The 20,130-nt window shown below is 35.5% G+C and overlaps 1 protein-coding gene across 1 annotated transcript in view; it reads left to right on the forward strand.

The window, feature by feature from the left end:
• Positions 1–20,130, forward strand: part of VEGFC (vascular endothelial growth factor C) — a 79,753-nt gene that overhangs the window by 53,575 nt on the left and 6,048 nt on the right. Inside the window, exon 4 of the mRNA XM_030829962.3 lies at positions 6,278–6,429. Coding sequence (XP_030685822.2) covers positions 6,278–6,429 — 152 coding nt within the window. The remainder of the gene's footprint in view (positions 1–6,277; positions 6,430–20,130) is intronic.

A 20,130-nucleotide genomic window follows, 5' to 3' on the forward strand; every position in this document is an offset into this window, starting at 1 on the left:
GTTGCTGTCTTAGAAATAGCTGTTCTATGTTTGTGTTATCTTATAAAGAAATCATATGAGCATATAGACTAGCAAAAGCATGCCAGATCATATTGGAGTTCAAGTGTTTCCTAAAATTGTCTTTTACTGCAAAATTCACTTAAACCTAAGTAAAATGTACAACTCTGGAATGAAACTTAGAAGTATTATTTTGCACTGCCGACAGGGATAGTTCTTCCATTAATTAAACAGAACACCAGCAGTCTGAAGGATTACTTTATTACATTCATATATATTTAACAAGTGGAATGCGATTTGTTCTGAATCTTTAGCTAAGTAATATTTGGCAAGCATGGTTGTTGGAAATCAGGTTTTATCCAGATGTGGGAAAAGAACTCTATACCAATACCAGTTATCAGAAGTTAATGCATCTGTTAAACATACCATTTTTTTCCAACTTAATGTACTGATCATGTCCACAAGTTTTATTCAGTATTTCTAAAACTCCTGAATTGGGGTTTTTATTTTAATTGTAGCACTGTATGTACATTTTATTTATAAAAACATGTAAAATGAATTCAATACCAGATGTAAATCTGTTAGGACCTGCTGTCTTCCCAGACCCAATTTAAGTTCCATAGACCCTTGATAGCTGGCCATGTGGTTAATATACTCAGTTAAAAGGTTAAAATAAACCCTCAATTTTCATCTTTTCACATGTTTAGGGATTCTTTCTTTAAATGTTGTGCAGTTTTTCTGTCTGACTTTGCAGTTATTAGCCGTGCTGTCCAGGGGCTACAGATGTGTCTACACTTAATTAACGGACTCAGGGTTGGAATATTTAAATTACACATGGTAGTGAAATATTATTCTCTGGAGAGAAACTGGTCATATTTTGAGACAAAAAGTTGTAAAGGAAGGCACTTTTTGTGTCATATTTTTATCCACTCAAACATTCTCTTGAATTTGGTACTAAACCGTAATCCAGGATCTTCTCCGAAAGGAAGCTCTACACCTTCTTCTTGCACAGCCTGCAAGAGAAGTAGAAATAGGAATTGTTGTTTTACAACTGTTGCTATGCTGGTGTAAACGACCTATTGTTTCAAAATGTGGCTTTATTTGAAGTCCATTCTTGTTGGTGGGAATGGACTGTTAAATATTCTTATTAAAGAATTCCAGTAGATAGCAAATGGGGACCTGTCTGTTGGAAATGTTTGTCATTTCCTCTTGTTTATTACAGTTTTTACTGAATACACAATCAAAAACTTTTTTCAATTTCCATCTTTGTTTAAATGCCATCTTTATGTAAATTCTTTTGATCTTCTCCAAAACCAGCAACTCTTTTAATAGGCATATGCTAATAGTATAGCATCAGTTTCCATAGTGAATTTTATTATTATTTAGATGCTTAATTATATACAAGCTAATACCATCTGTTGTTCAACAACAATTCACTTTATGGTATAAAACTATTTTAGGAAAATCATGATGTTCAAAATATCAAGTTATATTTATCATCCATTAATGATGGATGACGATACTAAATACATCCATTAGTATTTACTAGGTGCATGTATATACATAGAATTATTAGCTAAAGCTGAACATAGTACATAGATTTTGCACTCTATGAGTTTAAATTTAAAATAGAGAGTACAATTGTGCACACATTAAAGAACAAAACAATCTGACAAGAGTATAAGGATTTTTACTGCATTAAAATATAAAGAATCTATTTATTGTTTCAAAGACTGATGTGTTTGGATAGACCTTAACTCTTTTGAGAGAAAATTATAGTCACTGTGTTGGTTTCAGTCTTTATATAAATGACAAGCACAGATTTCATAAGGGAGTTAAACTGCAGGTTCTTGCTTACCAAGAGCATTTGTGGTAAACTATTTGCTGTGTTTAAAATTCTAACCTAGTATCATCATACATACACAGAGATTTTTTTTTCCCTAATTCGCTCTCATTGTTAGTTTTGCTTAACTAAAACTAGGGACAAGAGTCATTGATTGATGACTGTTATCTTGAGATGACTGTTGGCTTGAGATGACTGATGACCTATACGTTCTCAATAAATAGTTATTGAAAACTGAACAAAGAAAGATTTTAAATAAGTTAAAAAATTGTAATTCCTCTAACAAAGACTCAACTCAGTTTTAAAGAAGAGGAAGAAGAATCATCCAAACAACACTGCCATGAAATCACCACCATTATTATCCCTATTTCATAAATCATGAAACAGCAGCTAAGAGAAGTTAGGTAATTTTTCCAAATCACAGAAGTAGCACAGATGCAGGACTCTAATTAATGTCTGTCTCTTTTTAAGACTAAGATCTTGGTTATTCTTATATCTCTAGTAGAAAAGGGAAGTTGCCAGTTATTTGAAAAGTTTATTTATTTAGGGAAACATGTGAGTTTATAATGTGATTCTAATTATTAATATTTTTCAGCTCAAAAAAAGTTTACATTTTCTGAGCATACTATCTAATTAGGAAAAAGGGCTATAGACATTCTTAGTAACATAGGGATTAAATATAGCAATGTAAAATTCACAAATTGGTCTGTAAAAAAGAAAGTGGAATTTATTATACTTATTAAAAAGGAGTAGAAACTGTATTTAATCATTTTAAATGAAAAAAAAAGTCAATCAATACTCACATTTAAAGCTAGTGCAGAAAGGAGGTGGGAAATGAGAGCGGCTCCTTTAATGTGTGACAGTAGCTGGCATTGGCACAATTACGTCTTACTGTCCACACATACAGCACATCTCAGTAGATGTTTCTAATTCTTCTGAAGTCAGCAGATGAATAAAACTCAATTATCAAAAATCTTTTTCCCTTTAATATTGGTCAAAAGCATCTTTCTCTGGACCCTTAAATTTTTTCCACACTGACACAGTCAATTAGAAAGTTAAGGAAACTGCCTGAAAATCTCAGGTCAAAATTTGGAGGTGGAAGGTGTGTTTCAAAGAGAAGAAAAGGGTTTTTACTTTAATCTTCAGCCTGTTTCTTCCTTTTGACCAAATTAACTGAATTGAGCTGTCAAATTGCCTACTTGGACTCAAACAAGAGACATTTCTATGACATCAATAATTAAATATTTATTTTCCTTAATTAGAAATAATTTTTCTCTCAAACTGCACCACAGTTTTAATGCCTATGAAAAATCTTCAACTTACAGGAAAAAAACAGTTCTCTGAACAGTGATTTGTTTTTTCAGTGCCTCTTTACCTGTCCCTTTATCCTTTTAGTCAGTGTATTCACCAACACAAATCCCTTCCACCCTTTGAAAGTATAGCGCCAGGCTTATTTTACCAGGAAGATGCCTCTTAATATGCATTTGACTGATCTCCATCTCACTAGAACATTCTTCGAAGCCCTACTTCCTGAATACACACCTGGTGCTTTGGGGCAGGTCCTGAATGGGGACACTGTCCACCCAGGAATGGCCGAAATCTGTCCACGATCACTGATAACACTCACTGTGGTCTCTTTCCCCTTTGGAAACCATGCCAGGGTGGAACCTGGAATGGCAGCAGTCATTGAAAGGAAGGATGCCGCTGAGGTCTGGGGGTGGGAAAGCATCACTCACTCTTCTACAATAGCTGTTATCTCATAGTGCCTTATCCCTCGCTATCAGGCCCTGTTCTGCCTTGAGTCACTTGAGACGATGCCAGATCTTGCAGTGGTTATTATTACACGCGTTCTGTAAGCAGAAGTGCCCTCGTGGCCTGACCCGTCTCATCCCTTTCTTTCCAATCGCATGAGGCCACCCTTCTTGTTTCTTCATTCCCACCTGCTCCAGCCCTCAGACTCACTCTGGTACCCAGTTATCTCCACTCAGTCCTTAGCGCGCTTGAAGACCTTTGACCCTGTGACCACACCCACCTTCTTGAAGCTCTCCTCTCTTTGTTTTTTGTTTGTTTGTTTTTGCGGTTCGCGGGCCTCTCACTGTTGTGGCCTCTCCCGTTGCGGAGCACAGGCTCCGGACGCGCAGGCTCAGCGGCCATGGCTCACGGGCCCAGCCGCTCCGCGGCATGTGGGATCTTCCCGGATCGGGGCACGAACCCGTGTCCCCTGCATCGGCAGGCGGACTCTCAACCACTGCGCCACCAGGGAAGCCCTCCTCTCTTTCTTTTGCGTCCCTTGGCTTAACAGTTCCCCTCCTGGTTCTCCATGGAGGGTCAGACTTCTTCCCAAACATATTCACTGGTTCACGTGCCTTTTTTCACCCCTTATACGTTCCTGTTGCCCAGGTTTCTATTATTAGGCGTGTTCTGTTTTCATTCAGAATGAGCTCACCAAGTATTCTCATCAATGCCCAAGAATTTAATTCCAACTTTAATACCGCTGGCCTTTAAGGGGCTCTCCTAAGCTCTAAGTACATATATCTAATTGCCAGTTAAACATAAATTCTTAGGTTTTTCTGAGCTGACCTGTACATCTTTCTATCATTTCCACTATGACAGAGTTTAATTAAGTAATTTATAAATATGAAAATGAAATAAGCAATTCTAAACCACTTTATATTTCTTCTATAATGCTGGTTCTTAATGTAGGGTCGAGAGATGTCATAAGAAGTAGAAAAACTAGTATATATAGGTAGTACAGAATTCTCTCTCTTAAAATAGTTATACATTGTGCAAAAGATTTCTGCCAGTGTGACATTTTACCTAATAAAAGGCTTTCATCCAAACTGCATAAACAAATGTCTTTTTAGAGAAGAAACTGGTCAAAATGGTAATACTGGGATACATTGAGGCCATACGTTGAGATTATCTACGTAGAGTAGGAAGTATTCTGGAACACATCTAGAATCCTGAGAATATATGCAAATAATAATAACTCACATCTACACAGCAATCAAAATACATATCACAATCGTATACGTTAGCTTACACAATTTTTAAAACAGTCCCATGAATTAATGGGTCAAATGTTACCCTGAATTTACTGGTTGTTAAAGAAATATACAGCTTCGAGAAGTTAAATGACCTTTCCAAGTTCACATAACTTACAAGTGGGGTTGCCAATAAAGGTGCCCTGTCTTGTGCCCATTCCTCCTAAGGCACTTAGGCTAAGAAAGTAGCTGAAGTATTACGCGAATATATAAGAAATACATTTCAAGTGAAGAAAATGTGCATTTATAATTGAGATATTTCTATATTTCATTCTTCAAAATTCATTTCAGTGAATCTCCCTGTAGGCATGGACAGAATGGGCACCTAATTCTATTCCCTAAATATCTGCAGTGATCTTCAACTGTTGGCATGAAATTACAGCAAAGGGTGGAACCACAAGGCTCTGGGGTGTGTTGTCTTTTTTAGCACTACACAAATGTCTGTAAAGGTAGCAAACAACACGTGGTCTAACTACAATTAAATTGCTATGAACTGATCTTATCAAGCAGGTAATGGTCAGGATTTCACTTTCACCATTATTACTGATCATAATTTAGATTTTAAGAATCTTTGGCATTTAAATCCTCTTAGTTTTACTTAATCACTAATTTATTTGTATATTCAACTTAAAACATTGTTTTTGTGGAAGGAAGAGGAAAAGCTGAAGTTCTCCACTAATGAGGCATTCAGAATGAGGTTTTAAACGAAATGTTAAGACTCTAATCCACCATCATGTATAATGTCCTACCCTGTTTTACACTTATATTCTCATAATGCCTTCGTCAGAATAGCAGAAACGATCCTTTACTAATGAATGTATTTATTTTTCTTTTAAACATAATAAATTCATAAGATATCTCAGATAAATGTAAAACTACTTTGAGGTTGAAGTTTAATTTGGAATGAAAGTCAGTTTTACATCTATGTATTTTATGTCTGTGTATTCAATTTACATAAAATAGGACTTAACCAAACATTTCAAGGTTGTGTGACCAATAGATTTGCTCTTACATCACAAAGATATTTATATCAGTGCCATTTTTTTAAACCCCTGGAATAATCTAGGACTCTGAAACAATCCTTTTTTCCTTGAACATGTTGGTTTGTCATATCTCTGCTCTGTAGTCATTAGTTGGTTATCAGAATTCTAATATGCTTTATGATAGTGACATGAGATAAGCATATGGACTGTTTACTATTCTGATAAAGGATACTTATTAGACGCAAAACAGTTTTTACATTGTAATCATAAAAACTTTAGCATCCTGAATACATTATGCAGCACTACCTAATCATGAAGAGTTAATCTCACTCTTTTTGGACTCCAACATGTACCATAAAAATGCTTTATAGCATCTATATAATTTTTCTTCTTTTGTCCCTTCTTTGTAGTTGTTTGAAATTACAGTGCCTCTCTCTCAAGGCCCCAAACCAGTAACAATCAGTTTTGCCAATCACACTTCCTGCCGATGCATGTCTAAGCTGGATGTTTACAGACAAGTCCATTCAATTATTAGACGTTCCCTGCCAGCAACACTACCACAGTGAGTATGAATTAAATCTATTTTTTTCTTCATCCTCTACTAATATAAAATTATTTCCAAGTAAACACAGTTGATTGAAAGAATTTTTGTGAAATTTGCGATAATATACTTCTGCATCAAATAAAAAGAAGACATTCAACATTCATGAAATCAACTGTGCAAATTCATAGATGATGCTAAAACTAAAAATATTTGAGCCTAAGATTTTTGGTCCAAAACAAAAAGTAAATATAAATACATTCTTTTCCATCTATTAGCATTCAGTTGCCTCTCTTCAATCTCAATTAGTTTTTCTCTATATATCGATTCATATTTTTTATTTCAGCAAGGATTGAATACTGAAATTTTGATTAATACTTGAAATAATTTTTCTTAATATTACTTCAAATTAACAATCAAAGTAACATTTGTTATTCAAATTTTTTTCGCATCCTTTTTTTAGTTGGGTATATGGCAACATATGCTTCATTAGATCTTATAAAGGGCCTGGATAGAGCATCACGTATTGACTCTATGAACAGTTTATAATGAATCATTATGCACTGCCATCTGAGATCTAGGAACTTTTTGCCCCCAGATTAGGATGCAGCTCTTTGTTCTTTAGTATAGCCAGGGAATATGGAATGGGCGTGTAAATAAACCTTAGATAATTCCAACATTTGTAACAAAAGTATAAATAAATTGATGGGTAAACATATACATTTACCAAAAACCTTTTTAGAAAGCTTTCATTTTCATGGGCTTGACAATAAAAGTGATGGGCTAATAGCAGTTTTCCCTGTTGGAGCTCTTTGTGCTGCTTTACTTAGTGTGACAGATAGGAGGCGTTACCTTTCCAGGGACACCGTAGGAAAAACTCAAGGGTAGCCTAATTTGACTGACAGAAAGAAAAAATCTTACAAGCATCTGTGAATAAATTCATACTAATGCAAGTGGAGACAACAGCCCCCTGAAGTAGTAGGTGCGATTTCATTTCCGCAGCCCTGGGAGCTCTATTCACCTGTGTCCCTTGGCAACTCCCATTCTAAGCACTTCAGTTGTTATCTCTGTATTGATGGTTTCCAGAATTACAGTTCAAGATCTGACCATATTGATGACTTATAATATTTTATTAAGTCCCTTTTATATAGCTGTGTTTATTATTATATTAGACGTAATAGGTACAAAGTCAAAGATTTATTAAGTCCGTTTATTTACCTCTACATTATTCACAGTAATGGCCTTTCATATTCTTTGAGGCCTTGAAATCACGCAGTTGTCATTAATTCCTTCTTTCCCTTATATCACACCCAAAAGCTATTGATTATTTTGGGGGAGAGGGGAGATATCTGCTCCAACGTAAACTTATTATTTCATTTCCAGCACTGTCACCCTGATCCACTTCATTCTGCATGGATTTCTGATTTAATGCGGTGGTTTCAGTACTAGCTTTCTTGTGTCAAATGTGTCTCCAACTCCTGTATAATGTCACAAGTAAGCTTTCAAAGGCATCATTTCATTCATCTGACCAGAAGCTGTCAGTGACTTTCAACTTCTCAAAGAATTGGGCACCGATTTTCCACCTCTGTCTTCTGGTGTCAGCCTTCCTTTCTTGTTTTGCTTCTTATTCTTCACCAAGTCTGTGTTTCACAAAGTCTGGTTCCCTAAATACCACGCTTATTTCCTGCTCTGTAACTGTTTCTATTCTGACCTGGCTTAAAATAAATTTACTTTCTTTTCTGCCTTTCCAAAGCCGTATCTATTTCTCAGAGTTCAGGTAAAGGTCTTTCTGCTGCCTTTGTCGTGTCCAAATACCACAGTCACCTTTGCTTCGTGAATTCCCATAGCAATTACTATACTTACTTTATCCTTGCATGGGTTGTTTAGGGGTCTGTAACTGTTGCATGTGAACCTGGATCACGAGAGTATTTCAGGTAGGCTTATGTCTTCTGTAATGTCCAGCTAATAACACTTAAAAATAATTGAGCTGTTAACTACTTTCAGGCCCTAACACACATTGTCTCATTTAACACTGACAAAAGCATCTGTGAAGTTGGTGGTACTTAGCCTTATTTTACAGTTGAACTGGTAATCACGCTCCAAACTTGGGAGCTAAACAAGTGTACTACACTCATCAACAAATGCTTCTTAAATAAATAACTTATTTATCTGTATATATCTCATAGCATTTGTGTATTTTAGTTATACTTTCATCAGTACTTATTCTTCTAACTACTATACTGTATGCTGTTGGAGGTCAAGAAGAGACAAATGTTTGAGCAAAGAGAGCTTGGGTCTTAGTAAGCAGAGCTGAGTTAGGTCTGCCATTAATTAGCGTTTTAACATTGGGTATTTCATGTCTCTGAACCTCAGTTTGCTTATGTGTAAAATGTAAAGATGTAAAGAGGATTGAAGGAAATACTGAATGCTTCCGCAGTGCTGACTATAGTGTCCAGCATCTAAGAGACAGTCATTAAAGGGCAGATTTATTATTATCGTTAAGATTCATGTTGGATTCATTTCCTTGTCTCTTGTGTTTTTCAGTGTGTTTCACCGTGTACAATAAGAAATGTATTTTATATTCCAAGCCAGTGGGCACATAACTATGTGTATATGTAATATCCATCTATGTATGTGTGTAATATTTAGAATATATATATAATTTTAAAGTAGATGACTATATGTAACTTTACATGTAGTTATATACCCATATATAGCTATAAAAATAAAACAAAGTATTATTTTAAAATATTTCCTTTAGAGTAGTGCTATTCAACCTTTTTTTTTTCCCATTGTCACCCCCTAAGGATCCTTTTATAGGCATTTTTTCCTAATCACCTCCCCCATGAAATCTGAATACCACAGACACATTTATATTTCTTTATATACCTTAAGTATATCTGGGCTTCATACATTTAAAAGGAAGTAGAAAGCTTACTTTTTTATTCAGCGTAGGATTAAAAAGGACAAAATAAAAATGTTATAGTGAAAAGTTAAATAAAAATGTAAAAGCTATCAATATTGAACATAACATAACTATTTGCTGAGAAATTTTTAAAGTAATTTATTTACTTATAAAAATGGTAATATGTCAAATTACATATGGAAATTAGCAATTTATATAAACTAACAATACAAATATAATAATTTTTAAAACATTCAAAATAATCATGTTCCAGCAAAAGTAAAATAATTTTAAAAAATAAAAAATTTTTAAGAGAAATTAACTTTAACTTTGGCTTCATATGAGAAAACAATGTTTAACCTATATAACTACCAGATATTTATTTAGAGGGTATCAACAATTTTTCTTCTTGGCATATGACATACTAATGTTTTGATTAACATTTAAGCTCAAACATTATTTGAGCTTAAATACACACAATATGATCAATAACTTCCCACCTAGGTATTTATCCAAGATAAATATAAACGTATTTCCACACCATAACTTGTAGACAGACGTTCATATAAGCTGTTTAGCCTGTAACTGGGAAGAAACCAACATCCATCAAAGATGAATGAATAAACAAATTGCAGTCTATCCATACAGTGGAATATTACTGCGCAGTCTAAAAAGAATGAACTGTTAATACACACAACAACATGAATGGATCTCAAAAATGTTAAGCTGAGTGAAAGAAGCTGGACTAAAAAGAATGCATACTGTATGATTCAATTTACATGAAACCCTAGAAAAGACAAAGATAATCTAGACTCAGAGAAAGCAATCAATAGTTGCCCAAAGATGCAGGGGGTGGGGATTGACTGGGATTGAGCAAAGGGAACTTTTTGTGGGTGATGGAAATGTTCTGTATTTTGATGGTGGTGAGCGTTACACAGGTGCACCAATTTGTAAAAAGGCAGTGAATTTAAAATAGGAGCATTTTGGGGCTTCCCTGGTGGTCCACTGCACTCCCAATGCAGGGGTCCTGGGTTCGATCCCTGGTCAGGGAACTAGATCCCGCATGCTGCAATTAAGAAGTCTGCATGCCGCAACTAAGACCCAGACCAGCCTAAATAAATAAATTTTTTTATAAAACAAATTAAAAAAAAATAGCATTTTCTTATATGCAAATCATTCCACAGTAAAATTGATTTTTGAAATGCCAAGAGAAAAAGACCCCTTTCTTTAACTATAATTTTGAAATTAGTTGAGGTTCAAAATGGTAGATGTCTTAACATCTTTATCGTGACACTTTAAGTCAAGATTATAATGATTCCTTCGGGGGGAGGGCTTCCCAGCACTCCTTCCTGTGGAGATGAAATCCCGCTCAGTGCTGCCAGGAGGAAGATGAGTCATGTCTTTTCCAGACTCTTGGTGTTATGTTTACATTATTATGAGGTTAAATAAGTGGCATATCATTCGTTTTACGTTATTTAAGAACAGATATAACTAAGTAATTGAGAGAATCATTCACAAAATGAGCCATTCATAAAATAATTCTTGAGTCTCTAAAAAGGACAAAGAATGTTTCTAGGTTCTGTGCGAGAGGACAGAGATGGGCCTGGTTGCCCCTAACCTCTGCGCATTCAGAGTCAAGGGACAACGTGTGTTATGTTGATATTATTATTGTTATTATTTATTCTCCTAAATATTACTGTGCACCAAGCCACTCATGCTCGTAACTAGTGCTGCCAGGTGGTGGCCTTGATGACACACACCACAGAGCAGAGTGTGCTCGCTGTAGGTGGCTTCTTGGTTTGAAAATTCCTCCTCTGCTCACCAGCCCTTTTGAGTTCTGCTAAGTTCTATAAACTTTTTGTGACACTTTTTCATCTTTAAAACAAAACAATAAAATGTTACATATAACACAATACAGTGTAAGATTTATAACCTATAGTCCTCACAGTCTATTCAATAACATGACACTATATTACATATTAATCTAAGATTATAATACCATAATAGAACAACAATGATGATGATGATAACATCTAACCCACGAGGGTGTAATGATGTTTATTGTCAGTATTCATGTGAAATATTAGCCCACTGCCTGACACACAGTAAGCGTTCAATAAACATTGGCTGCTATTTTTACTAACATTTTACAAATGAGAAAATTGAGTCTTAGAAATGTAATTAGCCTATACAGAGCTAAAAACCAAAAAAAAAAAGTGTCAGAAGGAGATAAAAAGTCAAGTTTTCCTTTTTCTTAAGCTCTCCCCCAATAGCATAGAGCATTTCTAGTATTTTCAAAACAAAATTCAAGTCTCAATAGCAGCAGCAACAAAAAATACCATAAATTCAGAGGTGGAGGACAGTATCTAACAGAAAGGGTTAGTTATCATGTTCATATGGATGTTCTCATAGATTATTCTCTTTTTTCCAATTATTTCCTCTCATGTTTTCCTTCAGATTAAATTCCATGAATTTCTATGGCCCCGTTAATGATGGAGACTCTCTTTTTATGGAGGGAGCCGTTTATGATTAAGAAGCGATGCCCAAGATCTTTCTACTTGGTGTTTATTCATTCATGAGTATTTATGTTGAGTCTTCTATGTGCATAGCACTGTGCTAGGAAACGTAGGATTTTTATAAATGGATTATGTAATTTCTTAACTAAAGCAACTTATGTACCAGAGGACAAACATACACAAATATATCTAATATAATAAGTGTACAATACACTGTGCTCTGCTTCATTCAGCCATTCAGCAGACAGTTATTATGTGCCCTCTAGGTACTACTGTTGTGCTAGGCTATAGAGATAGATAGGATTGCTATTCCAGAAAAAATCCCATAAGGGAGTCAGACATGTAACCTTAGGACTGGAATTGGTGTAGGAGAGGAGGTGACGGTGGATGCATGACTGCAGCAGAGTGTGTGATGGAGAGGGTCTGCAGAAGTCCAGAGAGGTCAGCAGAAGTGCAAACGCCATTCCAGGGATGGACTTCTTCTCTCTTTCCCTTCCAGTCGCTCAGGAACCACTAAAAGACACATGTAGGGACGTGATATTTACATCTTACATGATAGAATGAACAGCCTGGTGGCAAGGTAGTACGTGAATTAGAGAAGCCAAACAGGAGTTGGAAAATGTGGAGAGGACACTTCTGAAATAATCCAAGAGAGAAAAAATAAGAGTGGGTACCGAGGCAGTGGAAGTGGGGATGGAAAGACATTTGAAATATAAGAAAGTATATGACTTGGCAACTGCGTGTGTGGGACGACAAAGAGGGAGAAGTTGAAGATGAAACTGCAGGTATGATATTCAAAAAGACGGGGAATACCTGTTCACGGGAAGAACGGGTTTGTGAAGGAGAATTTAGTATTTACGTGCGCACTTTGAGTTTTTGCAGCATCTCTGAGAAATCAGAGTGGAACGTTCAGCAGACAGTGGATCTGGGGCTGGGGAGACACTGGGGTGGGGGGGCATGCCCATTGGGTAGCTGCCAATAGGTAACTGGCACTTAGAGCAATTGGAAGAAATTAAACCAGCCAAGGAAAACATGGGACATAAGCAGGGAAGAGGGGCAGCAGATGACACCATGGGGAATATGAATGTTTCGGAAACTCGGAGAAATCATAGACTAGCACGAGACTGAGAGAGACCAATCAGAAAATTTAGGCATAAAAACTGGGCGAGAAATATATTACCAAATCCAAAAGATATTGCAAAAGCCAACAAGAGTTGAAGGAAAGAAGTGGTGAGAGGATCAAATATCAGAAAAAGCTTAAGAATGGTTAGGACTGACTCCATGACCTGAAGGACGTGATACAGAGATAACATAAGCATTTATTAATGACCTACTATGTGCTAGGCGCAGAGAGAGAGGGTGAGAAAGAAAGAGGGTAAGCAAGAGAGTGAGAGAGAAAGTCTCAATTACGCATGAGAAGCTGAATCAGAGGGATCAAGTAACTTTCCCCAATGTCACACAACTAAAAATGTAGGAAAGCAGAGATTCCAACTAAATTAGGAGCCAATTCATCCCTTTGGGGGTGCAGTCATTACTGCATTTTTAACTTCTTGAAATTAAAAACAATAACTTCAAGCATACAGTAAAGGACAAAAAATGACATCTTTCTGCCCCAATTCAAAATTTGACAAACATTTTGTCATATTCACTTAAGATACAACCCAAAGCCCCAGTCACCATTCTTCATCCTTGATTCCCAGAAGTAACCACTACGCAGAAATTGTACTATTCTCATTCGTGCTTTGCTATTTTTATAGCAGGTGGATGTATTAACATACCATGAGAGATTATAGGGTACACCTTGGTGTGTTTAAATTTTTGTGTTAAAATTGGGCCATTAGTTTTAGTCTCAACAGTATGTTTTATAGATGTAATCATTGATTTCTGTAGGCCTGGTGTGTTCATTAAACAGCTGCATAGTATTCCATTGGATGAATAGATAGGTAGATAGATACAGATAGATAGATAGATAGTTTTTTCATGATTATTCTATGACATTATACTATAGGGAAGGCAATATTCAAGCATTAGGAAAAGAATAAAATCAAAGGAGAGAGATGTCACATTTGAGAGACAAGTGCCTTGCAGTTAATTTTACCCACTGGTAAATGTATTGGTTAGTCAATTGATTATCATTAACAATGTTCCTAAAGTTATCCTAAAGAAAATAACACGTTCTGGGACCAATGAATAGAATCGAATAATTTAACTGGATTTAAATCTGTAAAAGCAGTAGAGATAAATTACAAAGGCAATGCTGAGACTATGCTTCTGGACCTTTGAGCACAGCCTGCGGTGTTTTGCCTCTGTACAGGTATTGGGGAAGCATAGGGAGTTCTGTGAGTAGAGAAATGACAAGACATTGCTCACCATGGCCAAGGTACCTTGAGTTGTTTTAATGGTTAATAAAGATAGAGGATATGTATTATTTCAGCCTGATAAAGAGGCTGTATCATGGGGGAGAGTCATGTTATGGTGAGAAAGACAAAAAGGAAGGGTGAAGAAAGGTGCAAAAATTGAAAAATCTAGCCTGAAGGCTAATTTGTGAGTTTGTTTACTGCCTTTATTTCTTTTACAAAAGTGTTAACAATGTTTACTAAGATACCCAGTAAAGCATACCTGCTTCTAAGAAGTTACAGTTATTCAGGTTTATTAGGGAAACTTCATTCTTGTGACAGTTCATCTGTTCAACAAACAGAGTAGATTTACAGCCACGAAAACCTTTGATTTAGAATCTGAGTGTCTTTGGACTGTTCATCTATTACAATGGATCCTTAGTCCTAATGCTTAGAAACTTGAATATCCATGAGTTTTTCTTTCTCCCCTTTTAATTTTTCATTATTTCCCTTTTGATTTCAAGATTGTAATTGTTGCTTTACACAAAATAGAGATAAACAGAATAGCATGTTGATTTTAATAAACTATTTCAGAGCAGAAATGTGAAGATAATTTACCTGCCAATTAAACTGTGACATAGTCTAGCACCAGTTGATCAGAAACCACCCTTTTTTTCAGCATTTTAAAACATGAATTTTTATTCTTCCCTGAAAATATCCTCTTTGCAGGTCAAGCCCTAGGTTCATATGCAATTATTTTTGAAATCTTAATTCATATGTCTATTCATCCTCTTTCCTACAAAGCTCATCATCTAAATATTGTCAAACACCTTCAAATGAGCACCTATGATATGAACTCAGGTAAGAGATTCCAGACCCTGAAGCGTATTTTTTTCCAAAAGGAAGCCAACCGTGCTGTAGAGTGTGCCTGTCTTTGGGCTGTCTGTTTCTGCTTTCTAAAAGTTAATAATGGAGAGCACAGCATCCCTGTGGCTTGCTGATTGACTGGTAGAAATGACAGCAAAATGTATATGACTGAGAAGATTTCATCAGTACATCCTCTGCGCTAGGCTGTTTCTGTAATGTTACCCATAGGTAGGGGCTATTAGATCAAAGATTTTGTGACATTTAGTGTCAAGTTTACCCAGATCACATTGATGATTATTTTTAATAAATGTCCATATTATTAGACCACATCTACCAATCATCTTCTAAAAAATCTATAGACTTTTTTAGAAATTTTAGGTTTATAGAAACACTGAGCAGGAAGCCATTGCTCCCCCCCAACTAGTTCCCCTATTATTAGCATCTTTTTTTTTTTTTAAAATAGGTCTTTATTGGAGTATAATTAGTGTGGTACATCTGATACCATTGATGAGCCAATACTGATACATTATCAACTAAAATCCATAGTTTAGTATCTTTTTGTTGCACATTATATGGATTTTGACAAATGCATAATGACAGGTATCCACCATTATATTGTCTTACAGAATGTTTCACTGCCCTCATAACCCCTGTTCAGCCCTACTTCCCTTCCCCGAAACACTGCCCTCAACCAGTCATTTTGATGTCGTAGCGACACTCTCATGCCCTCAACACATGTTGTCATTGTTTTGGTTTTGCTTTTTTGTTGAGATGTGACTGTGATGAGATAATGAGACCAGTGGCTATTGAAGGACATTTTTACTGAATTCCTGGTTGCTATTTTATCATTTCTCTGTTCTGATTCTGTTAGTTCGAGTTAAATATAGCAATAAAAACTGACAAACTGACCAATAGAGTAACTGCTAGATTTCCATTGTTTCAACCTACCATACCTCTCTCAACCTTGTATATCCAACCAAATCCAAAAAGTTTAAAAATTTAAAAAAGGAAACCACCTAGGCTTCTAGCCTTATCCTAGCATCCTGTGCTGCTGTGCTCCGGTTCTAGTGACCATCCAACTCAAAAACAAGCACTCCTGCACGCAGCTAGCCAAGCAGTGACTACATGGCATAACCCATGCTTTATACCCAAGTCTTAGATGGTAGCTGGGTTGTTGTATATAGCAGGTTACTGCTTTAAAACAATCATTTATATTCGCACAAAAAGTGAAAGATTAGATTTCTAAGCCCACTTTTTATACTAATGCAACGATTGTATTAGCCTTTCACTTATTAAGTCTAGAAAAATTAGTAAAACTATGGATTTTCATCAATCAGACATAATTACTATTTTTTTTTATATCTTAACAAACCCAACTCCATCCACTGTTCTTCCAGTCACAAGCAAAATAGTAACATAAGCAGACGTAAGCACAAATGAGCATGAAATCCATAAAAATCAATACCAGGTATGATAAATATATGCGTTTTATTGAGATATATTTCTGTAAAACATGTTCCTTTTTTAAGACAATTTATATAGAGCCTTTAAAATGAATATAATTCTGAGTTCTACCCATAGTACTGAAGAAGCTACTTAATAACATTCACTATCAAGGCCATTTTTACTTAACCACTTTTCATTTGATATTTACCACTCTTGCAAAAATATAAGCAAATCAACATCTGTGTAGATTGCTGAGTGTATTCAAGGGCCACGCATGACGAACTCAAGATGAACACAACAGTTCAAAGACTTTTGGAATAAAATTGTTGAAACCAGGGCGCTGATAATGAAAGAATATATTTGCCCCCCCGCCTCCTATGCTGAGAGCAATCTTGAGCAAAAAGGGTCTAGACTGATATTAAGCCGTAATGTATTACAGGTCTGAGTGATGTTAATCATAGTGGGCGAAGTTCAAACGACATCAACAGTTGGCCGTTAGGAAATCAAAACCCTATTTTGATTTTTTCAAAATTAATTATGTAGTCAGAGTTCCCTTACGGTTTTCGCAATGGAGTACAAGAACATCTTATTGAATGTCCAACTGAATGACGTAAAGCTCCTTGGAGCTCGTAGTACATGCTTTCAAACTAATATTACTGGATCATACACCACTTTTAACAAGATTTAGCAAAGAATAGCTATTTGAAGAACACACCTGTGGACTATAGATGCCACATGATCAGCAGAATTTTAATCTGCTGGGTTGTTGTAAAGATACCTAATTAAAAGAGCTTCCAATGAGATTAATCGATTAACAGCACAGTTCATCTCCATAGAAAGAATTTGCTTTTTAAAGAAGTCATTGAGTGCTACAAGTTGAATTAGTATTCAATTAATGTCAACATTCATTTTGAGCAACCTATGAAATATTTTTAAAGAGATACTTAGTAAATTATATCAATAAGCATTTTAATATAAATCAAGATGCAGTTCATTTTTTCCACTTAGAAATACATTACCAAGATGATAGTGATTTGAAAAAGAATAACATTTCAGCTCAGCTCTAACTAATGCCAAATAAAGGTGGTAGTATGTCTTCATTCCTTAAATATTGATTTGGAGAGTCAGGGAATTTCAAGTATATAAAAACCCGAGTGACGAAAAGTAGAGATGAGAGTCCAAAACATAGGATGCACAAAGTAGCCTACTACAATGTTCAGTGCACAAGAGCTAGTAATTATTACCCAATGTGTAGAACCTAACACATTTTGGAGCAGATTAATCTTCTAGCATTTCCAAAGGAAGGTCAATGGCAAAATAAGATGGATTTGATCATTAAATTTGTTGTTCTCTAACACACAAACCGTTAAATTTTTGTTCCCTGGTTTTTTTTTTTTTTGGTAACGCTATTTATTTATTTAATTATTTATTTATTTTTTGGCTGTGTTTAATCATCGTTGCTGCGCGCGGGCTTTCTCTAGTTGCGGCGAGCGGGGGCCACTCTTCATCGCGGTGCGCGGGCCTCTCACTATCGCTGCCTCTCTTGTTGTGGAGCACAGGCTTCAGACGCGCAGGCTTAGTAGTTGTGGCTCACGGGCCTAGTTGCTCCGCAGCATGTGAGATCTTCCCAGACCAGGGCTCGAACCCGTGTCCCCTGCATTGGCAGGCAGATTCTCAACCACTGCACCACCAGGGAAGCCCTGTTCCTCGGTTTTCATTAGCAAAAAGCAATAGCTACCAAACCAGCCAAGTGAAGTTTTGAAACAATTAATGAAATAATTCTTAGAAAAGCATCTTTATCCTCCATACAAATGATAAGCAGGATTGTGGATGTGTTAGTGTGTGTAGGGATGGGAAAGGAAAAGTAGGAAAGTTAACCTATTTACATATGATTCTCAACATAAATTACTTCACAAATAATTGCACAATGTTCTGCTTTTCTATGCAAACAAAATGTGCCTTTGAATCAATAGGTTTTATAAATACAGTATATAAGATAACTGATTTATAAAATTTTAAAATATGTTTACACACATTAATATTCAGAACTCAAAGAGAAATTTCAGTAGGATAAAAATGCTTTGGAAATTAAGATGTGTAGAAGGTAAGTAAATTGTGCTAAATCTTCTATCCACCATGAAAACATTTCCTTTCATTCTAACATAACAATATTTTGGAAATTGTGTCTCCCATCTTTTCACATGAGAAGCTTTAAACACTTAGAAGATGCTATTCACTTTTAGAGCAGGGAACTTGAAGTAATTATAAAAATATATTCTATCCAAATATGCTTTTTTTATTGAAGTATAGTCAAATATATGTTTCTTTAATTAAGTCGTATCTTACTAGGATTCTAAATTTCAGCACTGAATTGTGTGTTAACACTGATGAGTAGAAGTTTTTTTTATTCTTGGCAAAGCTTCTGAAGCTATAGTTTTCTAGAAATTTAAGTTTTAAGAATATTAGAAATTAAAATATTTAATTCACTTTGAGCAAACCATAATTAGTTGGCAATAAAAGTTTATGTTGGCAAAACATTTCAGGTATAACATAATTGAAAGTGTTATTCTGAAGGCCGTATTTTTATCATGAACATTCAAAAGCAAAAGAACTATGAAATCACTATTTAATTCTATAAAACTAGGCAAGGCACCTTCTTGTTTTTTATGACACTTCCAGAAATGTCATTTCCTACATTCATTTCTACACACAGTCCATACTTTTGAATCCATACTTCTGAAGATGCGAAATATTAGAGAGAAAACTATATTTTTCCTCACTACATAAGAGAGAGGAAATTGTTTTTGCTTCATACCTGTTTGGGATAAGCAGTTTTGCATACATATTTATACTTAAGCACAGACACATTAACACATACTCCTGCAGTTGAAGATTTTATCTTTCACCAACCTCCCTTAGGCTAGTGATGGAGATTATTCTTGACACTTCCCATTTAAATAGCTTAGATGTGTTTTGTCTACTTTAATGACTGTAACTAAAACAAATACATCTGGCATTGCAACCATCTATACACAAACACACATACACCACACATGTGGGAGACAGGGAGGTTGTGTGGGGGGGGTTGTATATGCGTATTTATACACACGTATCTGTCCATGCACATTACATACATTTCAAAAATATTTATATGCATATATATATATAATTGAAGTAAAGTTGCAGAAAACATTCTTTACCACGTGCACTCTAGTAGTTCATATTTTATTATATGCTATTCTTTTATATTTTAAAAATGCATTTCCCAGCCCATATAATTGAGCTCAAGATCCACTAATGGGTTGCTGCTAACAGCTGGAAAAACACTGGCTTAAGTAACGGCAGTATAAATCACATATTGGCAAAATTAAAGATGCTTTTCTACTGCGACCACAACAGCACTGTACCCACCTGATACCAACATGTATCAGGAATGTATTACTTAAACGACATATACGTCAATGTTGGGACAGCGTAGCCAGAATGGTTTCATCATCATTGATAGAAGAGTGACTTGAGTTTCATGAGCCAGGATTAATTGCATTGCTGTTATATACTTACACATAACTGCTTCTTATTTGATGGAAGGCTGCTAAAGTTTTGGGTAGGATGTAAATTTAAAAACACGATACTATTTTGGCAAACTGATAAA

The sequence above is a fragment of the Globicephala melas genome, chromosome 21, assembly GCF_963455315.2.
Source record: "Globicephala melas chromosome 21, mGloMel1.2, whole genome shotgun sequence".
Taxonomy (NCBI): domain Eukaryota; kingdom Metazoa; phylum Chordata; class Mammalia; order Artiodactyla; family Delphinidae; genus Globicephala; species Globicephala melas.